The 27,906-nt window shown below is 47.8% G+C and overlaps 1 protein-coding gene across 2 annotated transcripts; it reads left to right on the top strand.

Annotated features, from left to right (window-relative positions):
* The first annotated feature begins 2,588 nt into the window (after window positions 1-2,588).
* On the top strand, window positions 2,589-26,260 carry LOC145361569 (complement C1q tumor necrosis factor-related protein 1-like). 2 transcript variants are annotated; one of them, XM_080217404.1, is made up of 3 exons: window positions 2,589-2,629; window positions 16,187-16,448; window positions 25,401-26,260. In XM_080217404.1, exons 2-3 carry the CDS (start codon window positions 16,193-16,195, stop codon window positions 25,946-25,948), a joined length of 804 nt encoding a protein of 267 aa, XP_080073530.1. In that variant the 5' UTR covers window positions 2,589-2,629; window positions 16,187-16,192; the 3' UTR covers window positions 25,949-26,260. The 2 variants fall into 2 exon arrangements, with proteins under 2 accessions (XP_080073530.1, XP_080073529.1); XM_080217403.1 differs by lacking the exon at window positions 2,589-2,629 and adding an exon at window positions 6,829-7,187.
* The last annotated feature ends 1,646 nt before the right edge of the window (window positions 26,261-27,906 follow it).

Below are 27,906 nucleotides of genomic sequence, written 5' to 3'. Positions count from 1 at the left end.
GTAAACTGAGTGTGTGCCTGTATGTGCCCTGTTTGTGACCAGAACTCTCCACTCACCTGACGAAGGGGCAAACCCCGAAAGCTTGTGGGTTTACTATCAAATAAACTTGTTGGACTTTAACCTGGTGTTGTGAGACTTCTTTCTACGACCTTAAACCTATGCCATCTACTCCTAGACTCCCCTATCTTTGGGAAAAGATATTGACTACCTAGCTGAACTGTGCCCCTCATTATTTTATAGACCTCTATAACTTCGCCTCTAAGTCTCCTACACTCCAGGGAAAAAAGTCCCAGTCTAACCAGCCTCTCCTAATAACTCAAACTATCAAATCCCGGTAGCAACCTAGTAAATCTTTTCTGCACTCTTTCTAGATTAATAATGTCCTTCAGTGCTTTCCATTTCTCTCTTCATGTTGGCATCTTTCATTCGCTCCCCCTGCAGTATAAATATCTCCCACTTTCTAAAGGTTTTAGCTTTGACAAAGGGTCATCTGGACTCGAAACATCAGCTCTTTTCTATCCTTTGCTGCCAGACCCGCTGAGATTTTCCAGCATTTTCTCTTTTGGGGTCACCACTGCCTTCTCAAGGATGGGTGTGTCTCTAACAACACACAAGAAGTTTGATACTATCCAGGATGAAGCAGCTCCGCTTAATTGGTGCACATTCACTCCCCCCACCACCAATGCTCAGTAGCAGTCTTTAAAGTTTATTTATTAATGTCACAAGTAAGGCTTACATTAACACTGCGCTGAAGTTACTGTGAAAATCCTCAAGCTGCCACACTCTGGCACTTGTTTGGATATACCGAGGGAGAATTTAGCACAGCTAAAGCAACTAACCAGCACGTCTTTTGGACTGTGGGAGGAAACCGGAGCACCCGGAGGAAACCCACACAGACACGGGGTGAACATGCAAACTCTGCACAGACAGTGATCCAAGTCAGGAATCGAACCTGGGCCTCTGGTGCTGTGAGGCAGCAGTGCTGACCACTGTGCTGCTGTGCCCACCTACAAGATGCACTGCAACAATTCACCAAAAGATCCTCAGACAGCACCTTCCAAACCCATGACCACTTCCATCTAGAAGGACGAGGGCAGCAGATACATGGGAACACCCACCCCCTGCAAGTTCACCTCCAAGCCACTCACCATCCTGACTTGGGAATATAATTGGCCATTCCTTCGCAGTTACTGGGTCAAAATCCTGGAATTTCCTCCCTAATGGCATTGTGGGTCAACCCACAGCACGGGGACTGCAGTGATTCAAGAAGGCAGTTCACCACCACCTTCTCAAGGAGCAACTAGAGATGGGCAATAAATGCTGGTCTAGCCAGCGACACCCATGTGCCATAAAATTAATAAAACAAAACGGCTGCAGTCCGTCTGATCTCGATACATGCATGTGACCCAACAACAGTGATGGAATAATAATATATTTCTGAGCCAGGATGGTGTGGGACTCGGAGGGGAACTTAGGGATAGTCCTTGTCCTTCTAGGCAGTTGAGGCTGTTGGGTTTGGAAGGTGCTGTAGCACTTCAGCCTCACAGTGCCAGGGACCTGGGTTCGAATCCTGGCTTGGGTCACTGTCTGTGTGGAGTCTGCACGTTCTCCCCGTGTCTGCGTGGTTTTCCTCTGGGTGCTCCGGTTTCCTCCCACAGTCCAGAGATGTGTCGGTTAGGTGGATTGGCCATGCTAAATTGCCCCTTAGTGTCCAAAGATGTGTCGGTTAGGTGGATTGGCCATGCTAAATTGCCCCTTAGTGTCCAAAGATTTTCAGGTTAGGTGGATTGACCATGCTAAATTGCCCCTTAGTGTCCAAAGATGTGAAGGTTAGGGGGATTGGCCATGCTAATTTGCCCCTTAGTGTCCAAAGATTTTGCAGGTTAGGTGGATTGGCCATGCTAAATTGCCCCTTAGTGTCCAAAGATGTGTAGGTTAGGTGGAATGGCCATGCTAAATTGCCCCTTAGTGTCCAAAGATTTTCAGGTTAGGTGGATTGACCATGCTAAATTGCCCCTTAGTGTCCAAAGATGTGAAGGTTAGGGGGATTGGCCATGCTAATTTGCCCCTTAGTGTCCAAAGATTTTGCAGGTTAGGTGGATTGACCATGCTGAGTTGCCCCTTAGTGTCCAAAGATGTATAAGTTAGGTTGATTGGCCATGCTAAATTGCCCCTTAATATCCAAAGATGTATAGGTTAGGTTGATTGGCTGTGCGAAACAGCCCCTTAATATCCAATGATGTGTAGCTTAGAGGGGTCTGCAGGAAAAATGGGTGGTGTTGTGGGGATAGGGCATGGGATAGGATTATTGTTGGTGCAGACCCAACGGGCTGAATGGCCTCCTTCTGCACTATAGGGGTTCTATGGTTTTCCCTGACCGTCTATAGTGATATAGTGATGGGCCGAGTGGCTTCCTTGCAGGGAATCTAGGAATGTATTGTATGATGCTAGTTATTAAACAGCAACGTCCTCCAGGAGTTAACGACTGATTAACTGGAGACAGATTGTTACCATACACTCTGTGTTCTCAACAGTCTGTGTGTGCCTAATGATCTTAGTTTCCTTCCGGCTTTGTGATTGGAACCATATGCGGGTACACGTATGCTAAATCTCCTCTGCTCCATCAAAGGTAAGAAGATGTGGAGTTTCTTTTCCCGTTTTCAATCATGTGCTTCCCTTCCACGGTTCGAAAGCTCCCTAACGATGGGGCTTTACAGCGAATGTTTCCCTAGCTCCCGTCACCTTTCATGTGCTCTCAGTGGACAGTGGGAGAAGCAGAGAGAGAGAGAGAGAGTCTTCTATCCAGTATCTCCAGCTCAGCACTTTTTCCAGCTGACAGCACGCAAATATTTTAACTCCTCAAATGCCGCTGATGGTACTGTCCTCTTAACCTGAGAGGCTCCACTGTCCCAGCGAGCTCTTAGTGTACACTAAAGGGGCTTGATGTAGAGCGGAGGGTTCCCCCCACCCCTTCTTGGATGTTCAAGAAAGAGTGGCACAAGCAGCACAGTGATTAATGCTGCTGCCTCACAGTGCCAGGGATCCCAGTTCGATTCCGGCCTCGAGTGAATCTGTGAGTGTGTGTGTGTGTGTGTGTGTGTGTGTGGAGTTTGCATGTTCTCCCCATGTCTGCGTGGGTTTCCTCCAGGTGCTCCAGCTTCCTCCCACAGTCCAAAGATGTGTAGGTTAGGTGGATTGGCCATGCTAAATTGCCCCTTGGTGTCCAAAGATGTGCAGGTTAGACGGATTGGCCATGCTAAATTGCCCCTTGGTGTCCAAAGATGTGCAGGTTAGACGGATTGGCCATGCTAAATTGCCTCTTAGTGTCCAAAGATGTGCAGGTTAGGTGGATTGGCCGTGCTAAATTGCCCCTTGGTGTCCAAAGATGTGCAGGTTAGGTGGATTGGCCATGCTAAATTGCCTCTTAGTGTCCAAAGATGTGCAGGTTAGGTGGATTGGCCATGCTAAATTGCCCCTTGGTGTCCAAAGATGTGCGGGTTAGGTGGATTGGCCATGCTAAATTGCCTCTTGGTGTCCAAAGATGTGCGGGTTAGGTGGATTGGCCATGCTAAATTGCCCCTTGGTGTCCAAAGATGTGCGGGTTAGGTGGATTGGCCATGCTAAATTGCCTCTTGGTTTCCAAGGATGAGCAGGTTAGGTGGATTAGCCATGGTAACCTTACATATTTACCCTGCTAACCACTGACATTAGGATCAATTTAGCATGGCCAATCAACCTAACCCTCACATCTTTAGACTGTGGGAGGAAACCGGAGCACCCGAGGAATCTCACACAGGCTTGGGGAGAACATACAGACAGTGATCTGAGGCCGGGAATCGAACCTGGGTCCCTGGCACTGTGAGACAACAGTGCTAACCACTGTGCCATTGTGCTGCCCCCTTACCACTGTGCTGCTCCCCCTACAGGAAGAGGCAATTTGCCATGGCCGATCCAACTAACCTGTACATCTCTGGACACTAAGGGGCAATTCAGCATGGCCATGGTTTGGTATGACCTAGCTGATTGGGAGGGTGGTTGCCCAGTACACCAAATTAAGATGAGGCAGGAACCCAGCTCTCCGGCAATCCCTGGCGGAAAGGGCATACGTGTGGAGATTGGGTCAAGATAGGGCGATCGAAGTCAAGACACTGAACCCCATGTTGGGTGGAAATTCTTCTTAACCAATCACACAGAGATGTCACTCACGCACCCATCTAGTGCCCCTGCCTGAAATACAGAGCTATCAGAACCAATCAATCTTCAAATCAGGAGGGACAATGACAGGCACTCGAGTCGATCCCACCAGCTTGATACCCTCGTCTAGGCCTCTGGATTACTAATCCAATGCCATTAGCTTTACACCACATCCCCTACAGCCACACATCAAGAGTGAGCTATTCAATAACAGCCAACGTCAAGATTGTACATGACCCCAGGTCTACTCTGACAGTTTCCCTGTCTTTGTTCCTTGAAAAATGTCTCTAGACGTTACTCAGGCAGACAACTAAACAGAATGAGGACAGCCTACCACGCTCACCATTGCTCCCCAGAACCCTCTTCAGGGTGGCACAGGGGTTAGCGCTGCTGCCTCACAGCGCCAGGGACCCGGGTCTGATTCCCGGCTTGGGTCACCGCCTGTGTGGAGGCTGCATGTTCTCCCCATGTCTGCCTGGGTTTCCTCCTGCGCTAAATGTGAAGTTGATATTCTTTCTGTTTCTTACTTACCCTGGTGACTGGGATAGTCTGCAAATGTCTTCAGGCAGCTAAGACCTGGCTGAGTCCAGGCACTAGGACTGATTTTTGTCTTTTCTCGCGCCCAGTCTCTCTCGAATCCCAGGGCAGCATTTTTTTACAGTCGGACTGTACGTATCCCGTTACAGCTCTGAGAAAATGTAAGTTCAGCATTTTCCAGCAAGGGAAAATCATTCTGACAACACCCCCCGCTTCCCCCTTCATATTTCCAAATGGTGTTGACACTCTGTCTGGCCTCGGTGGGAGGTTTTTCTTCCCTGGGATGTTGAAATCCTCCTTTATTAAGGGTTTCTTCTTGAAATTATTTAAAGCGGGGAGTCTCGCTCACTCTCTACTCCGAGCCGTTCTGTTGAAGAATGGCACGTGAGGATTTCGGGACACGCCAGGGGGCTGGAGGCCCAGAGATTTTAATACCTGGTATCTTGGCACAGTGGCTAGCCACTGCTGCCTCACTGTGCCAGGCACCAGGGTTCGATTCTGGCCACGGGTCCCTGTCTGTGTGGAGTCTGCCCGTTCGCCCCATATCTCCGTGGGTTCCTTCCAGCCACTCCCGTTTCCTTCAACAGTCCGAAGATGTGTAAGTAGATTGGCCATGCTAGATTGTCCCTTAGTGTCCAAAGATGTGCAGTTTAGGTGGATTGGCCATGCTAAATTGCCCCTTAGTGTCCAAAGATGTGCAGTTTAGGTGGATTGGCCATGCAAAATTGCCCCATAAATCCAAAGATGAGTAGGTGAGATGGGTTGGCCATGCTTAATGTCCAAAGTCGTGCATTGGCCTTGCTAAGTTCTCCCTCAGTGCACCTGAACAGGCATTGGAGTGTGGCGACTAGGGGATTTTCACAGTAGCTTCATTGCAGTGTTGATGTAAACCTACTTGAGACATGAATAAATAAACTTTTTGGATGACCTGATGTCCGGAATGCACCATGCCTGTAGCTGGGATTATCCTACACTCTTTGGACACTAAGGGGCAATTTAGCATGGCCGATCCACCTAACCTACACATCTTTGGATACTAAGGGGCAATTTAGCATGGCCAATCCATCTAACCTACACATCTTTGGACACTAAGGGGCAATTTAGCATGGCCAATCCACCTAACCTACACATCTTTGGATACTAAGGGGCAATTTAGCATGGCCAATCCACCTAACCTACACATCTTTGGACACTAAGGGGCAATTTAGCATGGCCAATCCACCTAACCTACACATCTTTGGACACTAAGGGGCAATTTAGCATGGCCAATCCACCTAACCTACACATCTTTGGACATTAAGGGGCAACTTAGCATGGCCAATCCCCCTAACCTGGTATGGGGAGAACGTGCAAACTCCACACAGACATTCACCCAAGGTCGGAATTGAACCCAGACCCCTGGAGCTGTGAGGCAGCAGCGCAGACCGCCGTGCCGGGAATTAAAAGTCTCTCTTGGCCTCACCACGTTGCCCCTCCTCCCCCACCCCGCCCCACCCCAGCGCCAGCACTGTGCCACCCATGCCACCCCAAATGGTGACCACCTTCAGATGTTGGCTGGGAAGTGTTTTGGACACCTTTTGTCTTCACGAATTACAGATTCTTCGAAGGTAGTTTGGAGCCTGTGGCCTACGGGGAGCCGATTGCTGGGTTCAGTCGGATTATCCTTTCCCAGCTCCCTTCCCCCACCTCCTGACACACACACACACACACACACACACACACACACGCAGCTGGATCTCATTTTGTTGGGATAAAGTGCAGCTGGAATAAGTTTACTTTGAGCTCGAAGATTTTGTCATTTTTTTTCTCTCTCTCTCTCTCCAAAGAGGCTCGTAATGCGGGCCGTAAACAGCGGACTCTGTTACTCTCTCCTCCCCCTTCTCACCTCCCCCTCCCACCCAATCCCTCAGGTCAAAGAAAGCCACTTAGCCAAAGAAAATAATCAAACCAATTAGACAGAACAAGCTCGCTATTTTTCAGCTGAGTCTTAAGAATTTTGGCTTCTCTCTCTCTCTCTCTCTGCGTCTCTGCACAGTTAAACCAGGACAGATACCTCAGTGCGGCATTTCCAGTGGGGCGATCCCACGGATAGACAGAGTGAGGAGGAGAAATGAAAGAGTGAAAGGGAGCGAGACAGAGAGAGAGGGAGAGATAGAGAAGCCATCCAGATATCCCAGCACAGATAGGGTTCAGGAACCCGCTGCCAAGTTACAGAAGGAACAAACTCATGAAGTATTTCTTTGTGTTACGGGTTGGATATAGCAACTGCAGAAGTTGTTGAACAAAGAGTGAAGAATTGGCCATTCCGTTTCCTCCCAAAAAAAACAGGAGTGTGGAAGAAACAAAGAAAGAGAGAAATATTCCCACTTTTATTTTCCTTTCATTGATCTTTTCCCCCGCAACCCCCTCCCTGGCTTGTGTTTGGAGAGGATTTACTCTGGAGGAGCCTTGGCTGGGTGAGTGTGTTCATTTACTTGGCTATCTCTCGTGTTGTCTGATTTGCCACCCAGCAGACCTTCTGCCTTGACCGCGTGGGCTGGCAGGTGCCTGCTGGTGGCTTGTCCCCCACCACCCCCACCTCCGAGTGAAGGGGAAGGAGCTGGAGGCTTTCGGAGTCCATTGGGGATGTTGTGGCGGGGGTGGGGTGGATGGAATTCCTGGTGGGACTTGTTGGCAATAGCAACGCGCAGTAAACAGCGACCCCTCCGTGTTAATGACTTCCTGCGGGATGTTCGTAAAATCCACCAGAATTCCTAGAGCGCGGTGGGGGGGGAGGCCGTTCGGCCCATCTAGTCGGCACCGACCACACAATCCCACCCGGGGTTCTATTCCCATAGCTTCCTCATGTCCCCCCTGCTAACCCCCCAGACGCTAAGGTTAATTTAGCATGGCCAATCCACCTAACCTGCACATCATTGGACACTAATATACGCAATGGGGCCATGGTAGAGGAGAAGGGTCTTACTGAATGCATAGTTACTTCTCCTTCTTGAGGCTTTAGCTTTGCAATCAGCGTATCAGGACCTCGCGCAGGGCCCAGATCATCCTGCCTCTCTTTTGATGTCCATTATTGAATTCAACTTTTACCAGTTGCTGTGGCGGGATTCGAACCCAAATCCCTGGGGTTTTCCTCTGGGTTCCTCACCCAGCGACAATACTGCCGTGCCACCACTTTGCGCACGAGCACAAGGACTAATGAATTGTTCATTCTTGCGTGCAATGTGGGTGTCGCTGGCAGGGCCTGCATTTGTTGACCATTCCTAACTGTCCCTGAACTGAGTGTCTCGATCAGGGGGCATTTTAAGAGTCAACTACGTTGCTCTGGAGTCACATGTAGGCCAGACCGGGTAAAGGCGGCAGATTTCCTTCCCCCAAGGGACATGAGTGAACCAGATGGCTTTTTCCGACAATGGTTCCACAGTCATCGTTAGATTATTAATCCCAGATTTTTTAAATTCAAATTTCACCATCTGCGGTGGTGGGATTCGAACTCGGGTCCCTGGATTACCTCGGGTCAATGGTCAAGTGGTAATACCATCGCCTTCCCCGAATGGTTACAAATTTCACCATCTACCATGGTGGATTCGAACCGGGTCCCCAGGAGCTGTACCCTGGGTCGCTGGATTACTAGCTCAGCGATAATACCACTTCGCCACTGCATTCCCTATGAGTGCACAGACTAATTATTTATACCTTTGTGTTGAGTGGTCGGTGCTGGATTTGCTGGAACATATAAGGCTCTCAAGCCTGGTCAAATATTGATATGTCTCCCAATACTATTCCTAGGATAACAGCAGGGTCAGACAGCAAACTGGGTGATGGATCTATCTTCATCGAATTATAGAATCCCTACAGTGAAGAAGAAGATCGTTCAGCCCATTGCGTCTCTAACAAAGCATCTTATCCAGGCCCATGGTCCCACATATTTACCCCGCTAATCCCCCTAACCCACATATCCTGGGACACTAAGGGGCAATTTAGCATGGCCAATCCACCTAACCTGCACATCTTTGGACACTAAGGGCAATTTAGCATGGCCAATCCCCCTAACCTGCACATCTTAGACACTAAGGGGCAATTTAGCATGGCCAATTCACCTAACCTGCACATCTTTGGACACTAAGGGGCAATTTAGCATGGCCAATTCACCTAACCTGCACATCTTTGGACACTAAGGGGTAACTTAGCATGGCCAATCCACCTAACCTGCACATCTTAGACACTAAGGGGCAATTTAGCATGGCCAATCCACCTAACCTGCACATCTTAGACACTAAGGGGAAATTTAACATGGCCAATCCACCTAACCTGCACATCTTTAGACACTAAGGGGCAATTTAGCATGGCTAATCCACCTAACCTGCACATCTTTGGACACTAAGGGGCAATTTAGCATGGCCAATTCACCTAACCTGCACATCTTGGGACACTAAGGGGCAATTTAGCATGGCCAATCCACCTAACCTGCACATCTTAGACACTAAGGGGCAATTTAGCATGGCCAATCCACCTAACCTGCACATCTTTGGACACTAAGGGGCAATTTAGCATGGCCAATCCACCTAACCTGTGCAGCTTTAGACTGTAGGAGGAAACCTGAGCACCACGTAGACATGGGAGAACACCACCACCTCCCCACCTCCTTTGGGCTTCCACTCCATTCTCCCACCCACTCCCCAAGTTCCTTCAGAGATGGTTTTAGGAGAATTAAGAATGAGGGGTGGGGGGAGGGGTTGGGGAAAGCTACTTCCAGAAGACAGCCCCTAGTGGTTCAATGCACAGCCACCAACCCGTGAGAGGGGGAGGGGAGAAGGACGCTGAGGAGCTCAGAAGATGCCACACTAGAGAGTAACAGAGGCTGAGAGCCGGGCTTTCCAGCAACACCCGTCCCAATGTCGGAAAATCCCGCCTGAGGTAAACGGGCCTTTGCGTGGTCTGTGTCATTCCGGCTACAATTCCCACGGCGGGCGAGACGGGACAGGGATCTGGCTTGCAGGAATTTTCGGAGATAGGGAAGGGATTGGGGAGGGGTGAGAACAGGTTTTAAACACAAGGAGCGGAACGTTAAATTTGTGACACTGGGTCACCAAGGGTCAAAGTGGATCAATGGACAGGGGAGGGGGGTGAAAAATACTTGTGGGGCATTCTTAGATGAGAGGTCATAGCCTTATAATAAGGGGTAGCAAATTTTGAACAGCGTTGAGGAGAAACTACTTCTCCCAAAGGGTTGTGGAATTCACTACCCCAAAGTGCGGTGGGTACTGGGACAGTGAGTAAATTTAAGCAGGAGTTAGACAGATTTTTAAAGGGTTGAAGGGAGGAGGCAGGAAAATGGGGATGAGGAGCATATCAGCCATGATCGAATGGCGGAGCGGACTCGATGGGCCGAATGGCCTAATTCTGCTTCTATATTTTATATTTTGTTCTGTGCCTTGGATCACTTGAAGGCGGAAAAGGAGAACGGGAAGCCGGCCGGGCCTGGGAACCATCCCAATATCCAATTCATCGGAACGTCCTGATGATGTCTCAGGGCGCTATATAAATGCAAGTCCTGTTTTGCTTTCTACAAAACTCTGGGGACGGTGGGGGGGGGGAAGGGAGAAATCACTTTTGCCAGATTAAATCATAATTGGCCCTTCAAACAAGGGCTAGTGTTTGGTCGCAAAGATTGTTTTCTCCTCCAGGGCCCAGCAGGGATTGGTTCTAATCTCTAAGCATCTTCCTGTTTGTGAGCCCTTTGATCTCTGCACATACGGTGCCATCAGATGGAAGTGATTTTCGGCAGTTAATTAAGTTGGATGAAGGGAGGCAGCCTCGCCTCGGGTGCCCCCAGCTAACGCTGCAAGAGGACTGAGTGCCCCAGACAAGTGAGGCCTAGGCCTCAGGCTGCTCCCAGGCCTACCTCGACAGCCTCAGTTGCACAGATGTGGAAGAGAGCGCAACTGTAACTTCAGTCGTCAAATCCCACCTGACAACAGCTGGATTCGCCACGTAAAACCTAGATGGAATTCAAAGCTTAGACAAAAAAAAAATGCTTCCGCTGGGAGACTAGAGGGGAAAGGGGGGTGTTAGCAGGCTAAAAATTATATCATATGTTTCTATCAGAGATCAAAAACATATGCAGCAACAATCTCACTGCTTAGAACATCTTCCCCTCGACACCTCTGTGTCTCTAGAATTCTACTGATTGCTACCTCTGGTCTCTACAAACTTCCAACATTCCTGATATATAAACCCGCCAGCATTCTCCTTCAGTGAACTTCCCCAGTGGTGGAACGTCCATCATTAACACACAGGCGCTGTACTAACAACAAAGCTTTGGACAAAGAGTCGTCTGGACTCGAAACGTCAGCTCATTTCTCTCCTTACAGACGCTGCCAGACCTGCTGAGATTTTCCAGCATTTTCTCTTTTGGTTTCAGATTCCAGCATCTGCAGAAATTTGCTTTTATCTCTGACAGAGCAGCCCACCCACACCCCCCCTATCCGCCCTCCCACACCTTATCCTCCCCCCAACTCACGCCCCCCCCCCCATCCCCCACCCCACCCTCTCCCCACCCCCTCCTCCCCACCCTATTCCCAAAACCCCGATCTTGGCCAAACTACCTAACCTGCACATCTTCGGACACTAAGGGGCAATTTAGCTTGGCCAATCCACCTAACCTACACACCTTTGGACACTAAGGGACAATTTAGCTTGGCCAATCCACCTAACCTACACACCTTTGGACATTAAGGGACAATTTAGCATGGCCAATCCACCTAACCTACACACCTTTGGACACTAAGGGGCAATTTAGCTTGGCCAATCCACCTAACCTACACACCTTTGGACACTAAGGGACAATTTAGCTTGGCCAATCCACCTAACCTACACACCTTTGGACATTAAGGGACAATTTAGCATGGCCAATCCACCTAACATGCACATCTTTGGACACTAAGGGACAATTTAGCATGGCCAATCCATCTAACCTGCACATCTTTGGACACTAAGGGACAATTTAGCATGGCCAATCCTCCTAACCTACACATCTTTGGACACTAAGGGGCAATTTAGCTTGGCCAATCCACCTAACCTACACACCTTTGGACACTAAGGGACAATTTAGCTTGGCCAATCCACCTAACCTACACACCTTTGGACATTAAGGGGCAATTTAGCATGGCCAATCCACCTAACATGCACATCTTTGGACACTAAGGGACAATTTAGCATGGCCAATCCACCTAACCTGCACATCTTTGGACACTAAGGGACAATTTAGCATGGCCAATCCACCTAACATGCACATCTTTGGACACTAAGGGACAATTTAGCATGGCCAATCCTCCTAACCTACACATCTTTGGACACTAAGGGGCAATTTAGCATGGCTAATCCACCTAACATGCACATCTTTGGAGATTAAGGGGCATTTTTATGATGGCTAATCTACCTAACCAGCACATCTTGAGACACAAAGGGACAATTTAGCATGGCCAATCCCCCTAACATGCACATCTTTTTGATTTGATTTGATTTATTATCATCACATGTTTTGGGATACAGTGATAGGTATTGTTTCTTGCGCGCTATACAAAGTGTACCATTCATAGAGTACATAGGGGAGAAGGAAAGGAGAGGGTGCAGAATGTAGTGTTACAGTCATAGCTAGGGTGTAGAGAAAGGTCAGTTTAATATATGATAGGACTATTTGAAAATCTGATGGCAGCAGGGAAGAAGCTGTTCCTGAGTCGGCTGAGCCATGTTTTTAGACTTGTGTATCTTTTTTTCTGGCAGAAGAAATTGGAAGAGAGAATGTCCAGGGTGTGTGGGGTGATTGTATAGGCTGCTTTACTGAGGCAGTGGGAATTGATGGATGGGAGGCTGGTTTGCGTGATGGACTGGGCTACCTTCACAACCCTTTGTAGTTTCTTGCACTCTTGGTCAGAACAGGAGCTATACCAAGCTGTGATACATCTGGAAAGGATGCTTTCTATGGTGCAGCTGTAAAAATCTTTGTCTGTGGGAGAAAACTGGAGCACCGGGTGGAAACCCAGGCAGACACGGGGAGAACGTACAGACTCTGCACTGACAGTGACCCAAGCCGGAATTGAACCTGGCTCTTTGGCACCGTGAGGCAGCAGTGCTAACCTCTGTGCCACCGTGTCGCCCTCTGGCCATCACCTCAACCAATCAGAATCTACTTGCCAACCAATTAGCCAATCCTTTTCTCATGCAGCATATCTTGCTGCTCCCTTTGAAATTTGACATTCTTGCATCTGTCCTGATGAGTGCAAGGTGAAAAGTTTTGACAGCATGTCTCTTTTTCAGCAATCTTTTGCGTCAATGGTGTTTGGAACTTTAAAGGCACTCAGGCCTCTCTGGGACTATCAGAGGGCCCAAGCTATTCCTTCTTTGAATGTATCTGTCCTTTTCAGAAGAAATAATAATGAGTCTGCCATTGATCATGCCAGTCCCTAGTGAGATATAAAGTAGACCGGGAGCAGTCACACACTTGGAATGTTTCCAATCATTGGTGGTCTCAACCAGTGACCACGAAGCAATAAATCCCATGTCAACATCTTTCCTGACTGGTTCTTACGCTGATGACTCGTTCTTGTGGTAATTGCTAGCTCAGTAAAGTGGCGCAGTGGAAAGCAAAATGTTGTTTAATTTGGCAGCAAGGCCTAGGATCTTAGCAATATGCAGCCAGCTTGACATGAGACAGATGGACATGACAGATGGGGTGGCACAGTAGTACAGTGGTTAGCACCGCAGACTCACGGCGCCATGGAACCAGGTTCATATTCCAGCCTTGGGTAACTGTCTGTGTTGAAGTTTGCATGTTTGCTCTGTATCGTGTGGGTTTCCTCCGGGTGCTCCAGTTTCCATCCACAGTCCAATGATGTGCCGATTAGAGTGGATTGGCCATGCTGAATTGCCCCTTAGTGTCCAAAGATGTGCAGGTTAGGTGGATTGGCCATGCTAAATTGCCCCTTAGTGTCCAAAGATGTGCAGGTTAGGTGGATTGGCCATGCTAAACTGTCCCTTAGCGTCCAATGATGTGCAGGTGAAGTGGATTGGCCATGCTAAGTTGTCCCTTAGTGTCCAAAGATGTGTAGATTAGGTGGATTGGCCATGCTAAGTTGTCCCTTAGTGTCCAAAGATGTGCAGGTTAGGTGGATTGGCCATGCTAAATTGTCCCTTAGTGCCCAAAGATGTTCAGGTTAGATGGATTGGCCATGCTAAGTTGTCCCTTAGTGTCCAAAGATGTGCAGGTTAGGTGGATTGGCCATGCTAAATTGTCCCTTAGTGTCCAAAGATGTGCAGGTTAGGTGGATTGGCCATGCTAAATTGTCCCTTAGTGTCCAAAGATGTGCAGGTTAGGTGGATTGGCCATGCTAAATTGCCCCTTAGTGTCCAATGATGTGCAGGTTAGGTGGATTGGCCATGCTAAATTGCCCTTTAGTGTCCCAGGTTAGGTGGATTATCAGGGTAAATATGGTTACAGGGATACAGCCTGGCTATACTGTTCCATCTGAGAGCTGGTGCAAACCCTATGGGCCAAAAGGCCTCCTTCTGCGCTGTAGGGTATGAATATTTTTTTTTCCTTTAGTGTTCAATAGTTCACAAGCGCATTGTTGTTGCCAGTTTTCACGTTCAGTTCTTTTATTCCAGTGAGTTGGATGATGGTTGGGATTCTAACCCCCACCCACAACTCCACCCACCACACCAACATCCTCCCACCCCCCCACCACCTCTCTCCCACCTCCACAACCCCATGGGTTTTCCAGCAAAGGAGGCACCCGCCATTCCAGTCCCACTAAAGACTTTGTCCATGGCTGACAAGCTTTGACAGCGATGTCATTAGGGTGCAGACTGTTTTACTTCAGTTGGTACTCTGAGCAGGCATTGGATAAACCTGTCGTGTGTTACTTAGAATCTACGCGTGCAAACCACAGCATTTTCTTTTTGTGTAAAAGCCCACAACTTAGTTAAAACATTACACGTCTCTTCATGGTATTTTAGTAATCCAGGTTCAGATCCCACTGTGGTAACTGGTGGAATTTAAACTTGACTAATAAGTCTGAAATATAAAACTACCATTAGTAATGGCGGTAACAATCATCAATAGAAACCCATCTGGTTCACTAATGCCCTTCAGGAAATCTGCCATCTTTACCTGGTCTGGTCTACATGGAATCATGGAACCCCTGCAATGCAGAAGAAGGCCATTCGTCCATCAAGTGTGCATTGACTCTGCGACAGAGAATTCTATCCAGGCCCTTTCCTGTAATCTCATGTATTGACCTTGCTAATCCCCCTAGCCTACACATCTTTGGTAGAAGCAGAGAGATTATTTCCACTTAGAATGGAAACAAGAACTAGAAGGCACAGCCTCAAAATACGGGGGAGTCAATTTAACAAAGAACAACAAAGAACAAAGAACAACTCAGCCTGGGAAACAGGCCCTTCGGCCCAACGAGCCCGCCCCGCCATTTTAACATTACCAGTCCCCTCTCCACCCATGACCCTTGTCTATGCTTATGGCATTCCACATTGAGGGAAGACTAATGTAGGGACAATTTGTTACACCAGTCAGCCTAACAGCACATCTTTGGGGTGTGGGAGGAAACCGGAGCACCCGGAGAAAACCCACGCCAGCACGGGGAGAATGCGCAAAACTCCCGCAGGCACTGGCCCAAATCCACGTATCTGCACAGCAAACAGTGATAGTCACTGAGCTGTCATGTTGCCCGTCAGCTAGTCCAGTTTAAGCGTACACTCATGGCGTGAAGTACTAGGCTACTCTCGAAGAGCAGCTCTCGTACGACCCATCGCGTGTATGCCCCTTGTTGGACAACAAGGCGGACCGAAACAGAGTTGAGGAGGAACTTCTCCCAGAGGGTAGTGAATCTTTGGAATTCTCTGCCCATTGAAGCATGGAGGCTACCTCGTTAAATGTGTTTAAGTCACGGGTAGATAGATTTCTGACCAATAAGGGAATTAAGGGTTATAGGGAGCAGGCGGGTAAGTGGAACTGAACCACTACCATATCAGCCATGATCTTACTGAATGGCGGGGAAGGCTCGAGGGGCTAAATGGCCTACCCCTGCTCCTATTTCTTATGTTCTTATGGCACTGAGGGGCAATTTAGCATGGCCAGTGCTAACCACTGTGCCACTGACCCTTGTCGATGGTTGGAAAGACCCATCTGATTCACTAATCTCCCCTTTAGGGAAGGAAATCTGCCGTCCTTACCCGGTCTGGCCTACAGTCCAGAGCCACAGCAATGTGGGTGACTCTCAAATGCCCTCTGAAATGGCCAAATGAGCCATTCAAGGGCAACTAGGGATGGGCAATAAATGTTGATGTAGCCAGTGATGCCCATTTCCCACGAATGAATAAAACAATGAATAAAACCACCCCCCCCCCCGATTGTTTTTACCTCTCCTTTTGCCTTTTACAGTTAGTAATGGTGACTAGAAGACTTCTGGGGCCAGTCCTCCTCTTCATTTGTCTGATGCCCATATCCGGAGCCCCGTCCAGCGAGCCTACGGAAGAGGAGGCAACAACTCAGGGCAAATGCATCCGGTGCTGCAACCCACATGAGTATCCCACGCATCCCCCCATCGAACCCAACCCGGCGCCAGGCCCATACCAGGGCAGTTACTACCCACCGTACCCTATGCCACAAATCCATCCTCAAATCAATATCACCATTCTCAAAGGTAAATGATCAACCTTGGTCGACGGCTGTGCAAGTTAGTGCCAATGTTTCAGATCTCTCGTGTACGGGCTGGCACAGGGGCACAGTGGTTAGCACTGCTGCCTCGCAACGCCAGGGAGCCGGGTTCGATTCACTGTCCGGGTGGAGTTGGCACGTTCCCCTCAAGCCTGCATGGGTTTCCTCCGGGTGCTCCGGTTTCTCCCCACTCTCCAAAGATGTGCGGGTTAGGTGGATTGGCCATGTTAAATTGCCCCAATGTCCAAATATGTGCAAATTAGGTGGATTGGCCATGCTAAATTGCCCCTTAGTGTCCAAAGATGTGTAGATTAGGTGGATTGGCCATGCTAAATTGCCCCTTAGTATCTGAAGGTGTGTAGATTAGGTGGATTGGCCTGCTAAATTGCCCCTTAGTATCAGAAGATGTGTAGATTAGGTGGATTGGCCATGCTAAATTGCCCCTTAGTGTTCAAAGATGTGTAGATTAGGTGGATTGGCCATGCTAAATTACCCCTTAGTGTCCAAAGATGTGTGGGTTAGGTGGATTGGCCATGCTAAATTGTCCCTTAGTGTTCAAAGATGTGTAGATTAGGTGGATTGGCCATGCTAAATTGCCCCTTAGTGTCCAAAGATGTGTAGATTAGGTGGATTGGCCATGCTAAATTACCCCTTAGTGTTCAAAGATGTGTAGATTAGGTGGATTGGCCATGCTAAATTGCCCCTTAGTGTCCAAAGATGTGTAGATTAGGTGGATTGGCCATGCTAAATTGCCCTTTAGTGTTCAAGGATGTGTAGATTAGATGGATTGGCCATGCTAAATTGCCCCTTAGTGTTCAAAGATGTGTAGATTAGGTGGATTGGCCATGCTAAATTGCCCCTTAGTGTTCAAAGACGTGTAGGTTAGGTGGATTGGCCATGCTAAATTACCCCTTAGTGTTCAAAGATGTGTAGATTGGGTGGATTGGCCATGCTAAATTGCCCCTTAGTGTCCAAAGATGTGTAGATTAGGTGGATTGGCCATGCTAAATTGCCCCTTAGTGTTCAAAGATGTGTAGATTAGGTGGATTGGCCATGCTAGATTACCCCTTAGTGTTCAAAGATGTGTAGATTAGGTGGATTGGCCATGCTAAATTGCCCCTTAGTGTCCAAAGATGTGTAGATTAGGTGGATTGGCCATGCTAAATTACCCCTTAGTGTTCAAAGATGTGTAGATTGGGTGGATTGGCCATGCTAAATTGCCCCTTAGTGTCCAAAGATGTGTAGATTAGGTGGATTGGCCATGCTAAATTGCCCCTTAGCATCTGAAGATGTGTAGATTAGGTGGATTGGCCATGCTAAATTGCCCTTTAGTGTTCAAGGATGTGTAGATTAGGTGGATTGGCCATGCTAAATTGCCCCTTAGTGTCCAAAGATGTGTAGATTAGGTGGATTGGCCATGCTAAATTGCCCCTTAGTGTTCAAAGATGTGTAGATTAGGTGGATTGGCCATGCTAAATTACCCCTTAGTGTTCAAAGATGTGTAGATTAGGTGGATTGGCCATGCTAAATTGCCCCTTAGTGTCCAAAGATGTGTGGGTTAGGTGGTTTGGCCATGCTAAATTGTCCCTTAGTGTTCAAAGATGTGTAGATTAGGTGGATTGGCCATGCTAAATTACCCCTTAGTGTTCAAAGATGTGTAGATTAGGTGGATTGGCCATGCTAAATTGCCCCTTAGTGTCCAAGGATGTGTAGATTAGGTGGATTGGCCATGCTAAATTGCCCCTTAGCATCTGAAGATGCGTAGATTAGGTGGATTGGCCATGCTAAATTGCCCTTTAGTGTTCAAGGATGTGTAGATTAGATGGATTGGCCATGCTAAATTACCCCTTAGTGTTCAAAGATGTGTAGATTAGCTGGATTGGCCATGCTAAATTGCCCCTTAGTGTTCAAAGATGTGTAGGTTAGGTGGATTGGCCATGCTAAATTACCCCTTAGTGTTCAAAGATGTGTAGACTGGGTGGATTGGCCATGCTAAATTGCCCCTTAGTGTTCAAAGATGTGTAGATTAGGTGGATTGGCCATGCTAAATTGTCCCTTAGTGTCCAAAGATGTGTAGATTAGGTGGATTGGCCATGCTAAATTGTCCCTTAGTGTCCAAAGATGTGTAGATTAGGTGGATTGGCCATGCGAAATTACCCCTTAGTGTTCAAAGATGTGTAGATTAGGTGGATTGGCCATGCTAAATTGCCCCTTAGTGTCCAAAGATGTGTAGGTTAGGTGGATTGGCCATGCTATATTGCCCCTTAGTGTCCAAAGATGTGTAGATTAGGTGGATTGGCCATGCTAAATTGCCCCTTAGTATCTGAAGATGTTTAGATTAGGTGGATTGGCCATGCTAAATTGCCCCTTAGTGTTCAAAGATGTGTAGATTAGGTGGATTGGCCATGCTAAATTACCCCTTAGTGTTCAAAGATGTGTAGATTAGGTGGATTGGCCATGCTAAATTGCCCCTTAGTGTCCAAAGATGTGTGGGTCAGGTGGTTTGGCCATGCTAAATTGTCCCTTGGTGTTCAAAGATGTGTAGATTAGGTGGATTGGCCATGCTAAATTACCCCTTAGTGTTCAAAGATGTGTAGATTTGGTGGATTGGCCATGCTAAATTACCCCTTAGTGTTCAAAGATGTGTAGATTAGGTGGATTGGCCATGCTAAATTGCCCCTTAGCATCTGAAGATGTGTAGATTAGGTGGATTGGCCATGCTAAATTGCCCTTTAGTGTTCAAGGATGTGTAGATTAGATGGATTGGCCATGCTAAATTACTCCTTAGTGTTCAAAGATGTGTAGATTAGGTGGATTGGCCATGCTAAATTGCCCCTTAGTGTTCAGAGATGTGTAGGTTAGGTGGATTGGCCATGCTAAATTACCCCTTAGTGTTCAAAGATGTGTAGATTGGGTGGATTGGCCATGCTAAATTACCCCTTAGTGTCCAAAGATGTGTAGATTAGGTGGATTGGCCATGCTAAATTGTCCCTTAGTGTCCAAAGATGTGTAGATTAGGTGGATTGGCCATGCTAAATTACCCCTTAGTGTTCAAAGATGTGTAGATTCGGTGGATTGGCCATGCTAAATTGCCCCTTAGTGTCCAAAGATGTGTAGATTAGGTGGATTGGCCAAGCTAAATTACCCCTTAGTGTTCAAAGATGTGTAGATTAGGTGGATTGGCCATGCTAAATTGCCCCTTAGTATCTGAAGATGTGTAGATTAGGTGGATTGGCCATGCTAAATTGCCCTTTAGTGTTCAAGGATGTGTAGATTAGATGGATTGGCCATGCGAAATTACCCCTTAGTGTTCAAAGATGTGTAGATTAGGTGGATTGGCCATGCTAAATTGCCCCTTAGTGTTCAAAGATGTGTAGAGTAGGAGGATTGGCCATGCTAAATTACCCCTTAGTGTCCAAAGATGTGTAGATTAGGTGGATTGGCCATGCTAAATTGCCCCTTAGCATCTGAAGATGCGTAGATTAGGTGGATTGGCCATGCTAAATTGCCCCTTAGTGTTCAAAGATGTGTAGATTAGGTGGATTGGCCATGCTAAATTGCCCCTTAGTGCTCAAAGATGTGTAGGTTAGGTGGATTGGCCATGCTAAATTACCCCTTAGTGTTCAAAGATGTGTAGATTGGGTGGATTGGCCATGCTAAATTGCCCCTTAGTGTTCAAAGATGTGTAGATTAGGTGGATTGGCCATGCTAAATTGTCCCTTAGTGTCCAAAGATGTGTAGATTAGGTGGATTGGCCATGCTAAATTACCCCTTAGTGTTCAAAGATGTGTAGATTAGGTGGATTGGCCATGCTAAATTGCCCCTTAGTGTCCAAAGATGTGTAGGTTAGGTGGATTGGCCATGCTATAATTGCCCCTTAGTGTTCAGAGATGTGTAGATTAGGTGGATTGGCCATGCTAAATTGCCCCTTAGTATCTGAAGATGTGTAGATTAGGTGGATTGGCCATGCTAAATTGCCCTTTAGTGTTCAAGGATGTGTAGATTAGATGGATTGGCCATGCGAAATTACCCCTTAGTGTTCAAAGATGTGTAGATTAGGTGGATTGGCCATGCTAAATTGCCCCTTAGTGTTCAAAGATGTGTAGAGTAGGAGGATTGGCCATGCTAAATTACCCCTTAGTGTCCAAAGATGTGTAGATTAGGTGGATTGGCCATGCTAAATTGCCCCTTAGCATCTGAAGATGCGTAGATTAGGTGGATTGGCCATGCTAAATTGCCCCTTAGTGTTCAAAGATGTGTAGATTAGGTGGATTGGCCATGCTAAATTGCCCCTTAGTGCTCAAAGATGTGTAGGTTAGGTGGATTGGCCATGCTAAATTACCCCTTAGTGTTCAAAGATGTGTAGATTGGGTGGATTGGCCATGCTAAATTGCCCCTTAGTGTTCAAAGATGTGTAGATTAGGTGGATTGGCCATGCTAAATTGTCCCTTAGTGTCCAAAGATGTGTAGATTAGGTGGATTGGCCATGCTAAATTACCCCTTAGTGTTCAAAGATGTGTAGATTAGGTGGATTGGCCATGCTAAATTGCCCCTTAGTGTCCAAAGATGTGTAGGTTAGGTGGATTGGCCATGCTATAATTGCCCCTTAGTGTTCAGAGATGTGTAGATTAGGTGGATTGGCCATGCTAAATTGCCCCTTAGTATCTGAAGATGTGTAGATTAGGTGGATTGGCCATGCTAAATTGCCCTTTAGTGTTCAAGGATGTGTAGATTAGATGGATTGGCCATGCGAAATTACCCCTTAGTGTTCAAAGATGTGTAGATTAGGTGGATTGGCCATGCTAAATTGCCCCTTAGTGTTCAAAGATGTGTAGAGTAGGAGGATTGGCCATGCTAAATTGCCCCTTAGTGTCCAAAGATGTGTAGATTAGGTGGATTGGCCATGCTAAATTGCCCCTTAGCATCTGAAGATGTGTAGATTAGGTGGATTGGCCATGCTAAATTGCCCTTTAGTGTTCAAGGATGTGTAGATTAGATGGATTGGCCATGCTAAATTACCCCTTAGTGTTCAAAGATGTGTAGATTAGGTGGATTGGCCATGCTAAATTGCCCCTTAGTGTTCAAAGATGTGTAGGTTAGGTGGATTGGCCATGCTAAATTACCCCTTAGTGTTCAAAGATGTGTAGATTGGGTGGATTGGCCATGCTAAATTGCCCCTTAGTGTCCAAAGATGTGTAGATTAGGTGGATTGGCCATGCTAAATTGCCCCTTAGTGTCCAAAGATGTGTAGATTAGGTGGATTGGCGATGCTAAATTACCCCTTAGTGTTCAAAGATGTGTAGATTAGGTGGATTGGCCATGCTAAATTACCCCTTAGTGTTCAAAGATGTGTAGATTAGATGGATTGATCATGCTAAATTGCCCTTTAGAATCGGGGGACTAGCGAGAGTAAATGCATGGGGTTATGGGATTAGGGCCTGGGTGGGATTGTGGTCGGTACAGACTCGATGGGCCAAAAGGCCTCCTTCTGCACTGTAGGATTCCATAAACGCATAGGGCAAACAAAAACTTGCTTTCAACGTTTTTGGGACGCAGTTTTCTGGCTGCGCTCGCCCAAAAAATCTCACTTGAGCTGAATGATCTATCCATGATCTGCCCTTCGCCTGTTCCGATTCCCATGGCAGGAATATCCCACCCCCTTGGCCTTTGTTTGAATATCCTCCCTGTAACATTTTGCAAATGGCACAGTGGGTTAGCATCGCTGCCTCTGAGCTAGAGTCCCAGGTTTGAGGCTCACCGAGACTGGAGTCACATGTAGGCCAGACCAGGCAAGGATGGCAGATTTCCTTCCCTGAAGGACATTAGTGGATCTGAAGGAATTTTCCAACAATGGTTTCATCGTCATCTGTAGATTCTTAATTCCAGATATTTTTCCACTGAATTTAAATTCCCACCATCTGCCGTGGCAGGATTCGAACCCAGGTCCCCAGAACATTAGCTGAGTTTCTGGATTAATAGTCTAGCGATAACACCACTAGGCTGTCACCTCCCCAGTCTGTGCATAACGCGACCAAGCTGATTGAATGCAAATGGGAGATGGTGTCATTGTGGTAATCTCACTGAACATGTAATCCAGAGACCCTGATGTTCAGGGGAACTGGGGTTCAAATCCTTTGAGAATAATTGGTGGAATTTAAATCCTGTTAATTTGCAAATGTGAAGATGGTGGTCATTGTTGTAAAAACCCTATCTGGGTCACCAATCCCCTTCAGGGAAGGAAATCTGCCGTCCTTACCCGGTCTGGCCTACATGTGACTCCAGAGCCACAGCAATGTGGTTGATTCTCACTGCCCTCTGAGATGGATCTCGGAGTCCCTGAGAGTCACTCAGTTCAAGGGACAATTAGGGATGAAATAGACAATAAATGCCTTGCCAATAACACCCAAATCCCATGAAAGAATAAAGAAAAACATATTCCCTCCAATCCATATCAATGCCACGAGGTAACGGGATAGTGTCCTGTAAGGGATGAGGTAAATCCAATTATAGAATCATTATAGAATCACAGGGGCAATTTAGCATGGCCAATCCACCTAACCCGCACATCTTTGGACACTAAGGGGCAATATAGCATGGTCAATCCACCTAACCTGCACATCTTTGGACACTAAGGGGCAATTAGCATGGCCAATCCATCTAACATACACATTTTTGGATACCAAGGGGTAATATAGCATGGTCAATCCACCTAACCTGCACATCTTTGGACACTAAGGGGCAATTTAGCATGGCCAATCCACCTAACCGCCACAACTTTAAATACTAAGGGGCAATTTAGCATTCCCAGTGAACATAACCCACGTATCTTTGAAATGTGGGAGGAAACTGGAGCACCTGGTCGAAATCCACGTGGACACGGGGAGAAGGCGCAAACCTCACACAGACAGTGACCCAAGGCTGGAATTGAACCCGGCTCCCTGGCACTGTGAGGCAGCAGCTCTAACTACTGAGCCACCGTGCTGCCCCTTATCCATCCTCTCCTGTTCCATGCCCTCAGACCATTTCATGTTGGAGCCAGACCCCCTTTGAACTCCAAGGAGTAGTGCCCCAACCTGCTCAACCTCTCACCATCAAACAAACCCCCTCCCTTCAGTCCCAGGATCAGCCAGCTCTGAGCTGCTTCCGATGCGAGTATATCCCTCTCTAGCTCAGCCCGCTCTCTGAATCCATGTTATATAAATCACCTCGGATGACAGTCTGTGCTGCAGAGAAACATCCATCTAATTCCACCGCCCCGTGAGGCTCTGACAGAAACTGGAGATTATCGTTGTCAGGTTATGATTTACAGCAGGTCAGTCTTTAATTGAATTATATAATACGCTCCGATAAAGCCCTGTGACCTTTCCATAATGTTACCCAGTTAAAAATTCCAGTGAATTATGGTCCCACAGCCCACAGTGAGTTATAGCCTGACTTTGTCGATTTAATATTTTCAAATCTAACCCTGTCAAAATTCTCATAAACATCGTTATCCATCTGTCATTGAGGCATTAAAGCCAGGCCCAGCCTTTGGATTTACAGACAGGCTGGGGTTGGGAGTGTTGAAGATCGAGCAGGAGGGACAGAAGGTGTTTTCCCAACGGCCTTGCCACTGGTATCCCCCTAAAAACTACGTTAACTAAAACTCCACCCTCTCCCCCCGCCATTATTACCCAGCCATTATTGCATCTGCTTGTGGGATCTTGCTGTGTACAATTTGGCTGCCGTCTTTCCAACATCCCAACAGTGACCACACTGCAGAAGCACCTCTTTGGGCTCCAAAACTCTCTCCCCACTATCCCCCCTTCCACTGGCTCGAGGTACAAGCATCATAGAACAGAATCCCTATAGAGGGAGGCCATGTGGCCCATCGAACCTTCACCAAAAACAATCAGGCCCCATCCGCGCAACCCCACATATTTATCCTGTTAATCCCCCGACACAAAAGTACAATTTAGCATGGCCAACCCACCTAACCTGCCCATCTTTGGACATTAAGGGGCAATTTAGCATGGTCAATCCACCTAACCTTTACATCGTTGTAGTGTGGGAGGAAACCAAAGCACTCGGAGGAAACCCTTGCAGACACAGGGAGAACATGCAGAATCAATATGATTTGATTTGATTTATTGTTGTCACATGTGTTGGAATGCAGTGAAAATTATTGTTTCTTGCATGCTATACATCGTGTACCGTTCATAGAGAAGGAAAGGAGAGAGTGCAGAATATAGTGCTACAGTCACAGCTAGGGTGTAGAAAAAAATCAACTTACTATATAGTAGGACCATTTAAAAGTCTGATGGCAGCAGGGAAGAAGCTGTTATTCACCAGAATTCCATCATCCTGCCCGCCAGGTGAATTGGAGTGGGCGATGGGAAGGTCTTGGAAGGGATTTTACAATTTCGGGAAGAGTGAGGTTATAAAATCCTGCCAATTGGGTTGGTTAATATGTGATGTCAGACTTTTGTATCTTTTTCTGACAGAAGAAGGTGGAAGAGAGAATGTCCGGGGTGCGTGGGGTCTTTAATTATGCTGGCTGCTTTGCCGAGACAGCGGGAAGTGTAGACAGAGTCAATGGATGAGAGGCTGGTTTGCGTGATGGATTGGGCTACATTCACGACCCTTTGTAGTTCCTTGCGGTTCACGGTCAGAGCAGGAGACATACCAAGCTGTGATACATCCGGAAAGTGAGCTCCCCCTGGTGCATCAACTGGGTCCCTGGTGCTGTGAGGCAGTGGCGCCAACCACTGGGCCACTGTGCCACCCATGTGATGAGCAAGCCCAAAGAGCAGTGAGGCCTACTCCAGCTCCTATTGCTGAGTTCTTGTCAGCTTGTGTTCTTGTGTACTCACCGTGAGTTTGTAACCCAACCCGTCACTGCCCCAACCTGGGGAAAGGCGGCTCTGAAGCCGATCGCTAACTGTCTTGTTTCTTTCAGGGGACAAAGGTGAAAGGGGCGACCGGGGGCCACATGGGAAGCTGGGCAAGACAGGGCCGATCGGATTACAAGGTCCGACGGGATCTAAGGGAGACCGCGGGCAGGCGGGCATCCCTGGGGACTCCTACAAGCAGCACTACTCGGCATTCTCAGTGGGCCGCAAGAAGGGACTACACAGCAGCGACTACTACCAGACACTGATCTTCGACACGACCTTTGTGAACCTGTACGGTCACTTCAACATGTTCAAGGGCAAGTTCTACTGCTACATCCCAGGGATTTATTACTTCAACCTCAACATCCACACGTGGAACTTTAAGGAGACCTACCTGCACATCATGAAGAACGACCAAGACATGGTCATCTGCTACGCCCAGCCTAGTGACCGCAGCATCATGCAAAGCCAGAGCATCATGCTGGAACTTCAGGAGAACGACGAGGTGTGGGTCCGCCTCTATAAGCGCGAGCGGGAGAACGCCGTCTACAGTGACGACGTTGACATTTACGTCACCTTCAACGGTTACTTGATCAAACCCAACTTAGACTGAACTAGGCACGGAAAACGCTGGAGAAACTCAGCCAGCCCCACAGTGGGGAGAGGACGGAGCCGACGTTCCGAGTCTGGATGACCCTTCGTCAGAGCAAAAGGAAATCGGACGCGACTTACAAAAAATCTCCACGGGTCCGACAGCATCTGCGGAGAGAGAACTGAACCAGCGTCTATATGGGGTTCATCCAGACTCGGAACGTTGGCTCTATTCTCTCTCCGTAGGTGCTGCCAGACCTGCTGAGGTTTTCCAGCACTTTCTGCTTTTGTTTCAGATTCCAGCAGTATCTTGCTTTTATCGGACAAGATTTATACCGTGAGGGTGGGGTGGGTGGAGGGTGGGGGGGGGGGGGGGGGTGGGGGGGGGGTGGTGCTATAATTGGACAAAGGAAAATAGTGATGATGAAGGCTGAGAATGGTGTTAAAAGCATCCATTAAGCCATTGGAATATGTGAATGGCAGGACAAAGGGGCAGATTGTTAGGGACTGAGAATGTGGCAGTTGGCTCTCAAGGAAGAGGGTGGGGGGAGTGGGGGAGTGGGGGGGGGGGTTGCGTTGGTGGCTGTAATTGGAGAAAAGAAATGTAATTTTTATCCATTCATGGGACATGGGCATCCCTGTTTGGGCCAGCATTTACTGCCCATCCCTAGTTGTCCTTGGAGCGCAGTTGAGAGTCAGCCACATCGCTGTGGCTCTGGGGGTCACACGTAGGCCAGACCAGGTAAAGACGGCAGATTTCCTTCCTTAAAGGACGTTAGTGACCCAGATCGGTTTTTCCGACAATGGGACGTCAGCAGATTTTTAATTCCAAATTTTTTTTTTATTGAACTCAAAGTCCACTATCTGCTGTGGCGGGATTTGAACCCGTGTTCCTAGAGCATTAGCTGAGTTTCTGGGTTAATAGTGTAGCGATAATATCCCTATTTGGTGATGATGATGATGACTCAACAACCTCATCACACAAACTCTCCCTTCCACCTTCATCCCATTTCCATTTATTTTATTTCATTCCTTCTTTTCATTCTTATTTCTATCTTTCTACTTCTGAAATCTCCATCTTGTCTCCAAATCCGCACCCCCCCCACCCCCCCTGCACTCCCCACCCCCTTCCCTTCAGGGCCAACTGCCACATTCCTCAGGCAATAATTTGTACCTAACAATCCATTGTATTAACGTTTAACGGGCAGAGTTTTCCAGTCCCGCCTGCCATGGGAATCGTAGCGATGGTGGGGGGGGGAGGAATGGGCGGATTAACTAAAAGTCTGGTGACCTCGGACAGGATATTCCGGCCTAGGGGGCCAACGCGACCAGCAAATCCTGCCCAATTTCTCCCATGGCATCCCAGAATGGAACCAAAGTCAAAGGTGGTTTTCAACGAATCAGGGCTACTTCAAGGAAGAGGGCGTATAATTCTTCCCCCTTCCCCATCTTCCCACGCCCCCTGCTTTTCAAAATTGCAGCTTCCTCCCTCCATTTCCCTTCAGTAGGCTCTGCATTTGCCTAGCGCCTGTCACACATTCCGATGAATGCTTTCTCAGCCTTTATCACCGCCACTCATTTTTCCCTTCGTCCAAATATAGCCCTTCCCCCACCCCCACAGTGCAAACCTCGCCCAATTTTCTTTGTCTCCAGCCCTGATGAAGGGTCATCTAGACTCCAAAAGTTGGCTCTATTCTCTCCCCACAGATGCTGCCAGACCTGCTGAGATTTTCCAGCGTTTTCCATTTCTGTTCCCGATTCCGGCATCCGCAATGTTTTGCCCTTATGGACTGAACCACCTCTCTTTTTTTTAATCTTTTACTCTCTCTCCGTGGGAAAATTTTGGCCGGAATTCCTCGGCCATTCCCGCCCCGCTGCCACCGCCCGCGAGGAGGGCGAATTTGGCGCTCAACGGGGTTCATTCATTCGCTGCAGCGGGACTGGAAAACCCCGCCGGCACGAAAGGCCAGAGAATCCTGC

The sequence above is a fragment of the Carcharhinus amblyrhynchos genome, chromosome 35, assembly GCF_965287045.1.
Source record: "Carcharhinus amblyrhynchos chromosome 35, sCarAmb.v2.hapA, whole genome shotgun sequence".
In the NCBI taxonomy this organism is placed as follows: Eukaryota; Metazoa; Chordata; class Chondrichthyes; order Carcharhiniformes; family Carcharhinidae; genus Carcharhinus; species Carcharhinus amblyrhynchos.
This window is presented reverse-complemented; position numbering and strand designations above follow the sequence as displayed.

What these genes read in the sequence shown, in the direction of transcription:
- LOC145361569 (XM_080217404.1), top strand. Translation starts at nt 16,193, where the DNA reads ATGGTGACTAGAAGACTTCTGGGGCCAGTCCTCCTCTTCATTTGTCTG. An exon ending in CAATATCACCATTCTCAAAG is followed by an intron (nt 16,449 to 25,400) that starts GTAAATGATCAA and finishes TGTTTCTTTCAG; the next exon opens with GGGACAAAGGTGAAAGGGGC.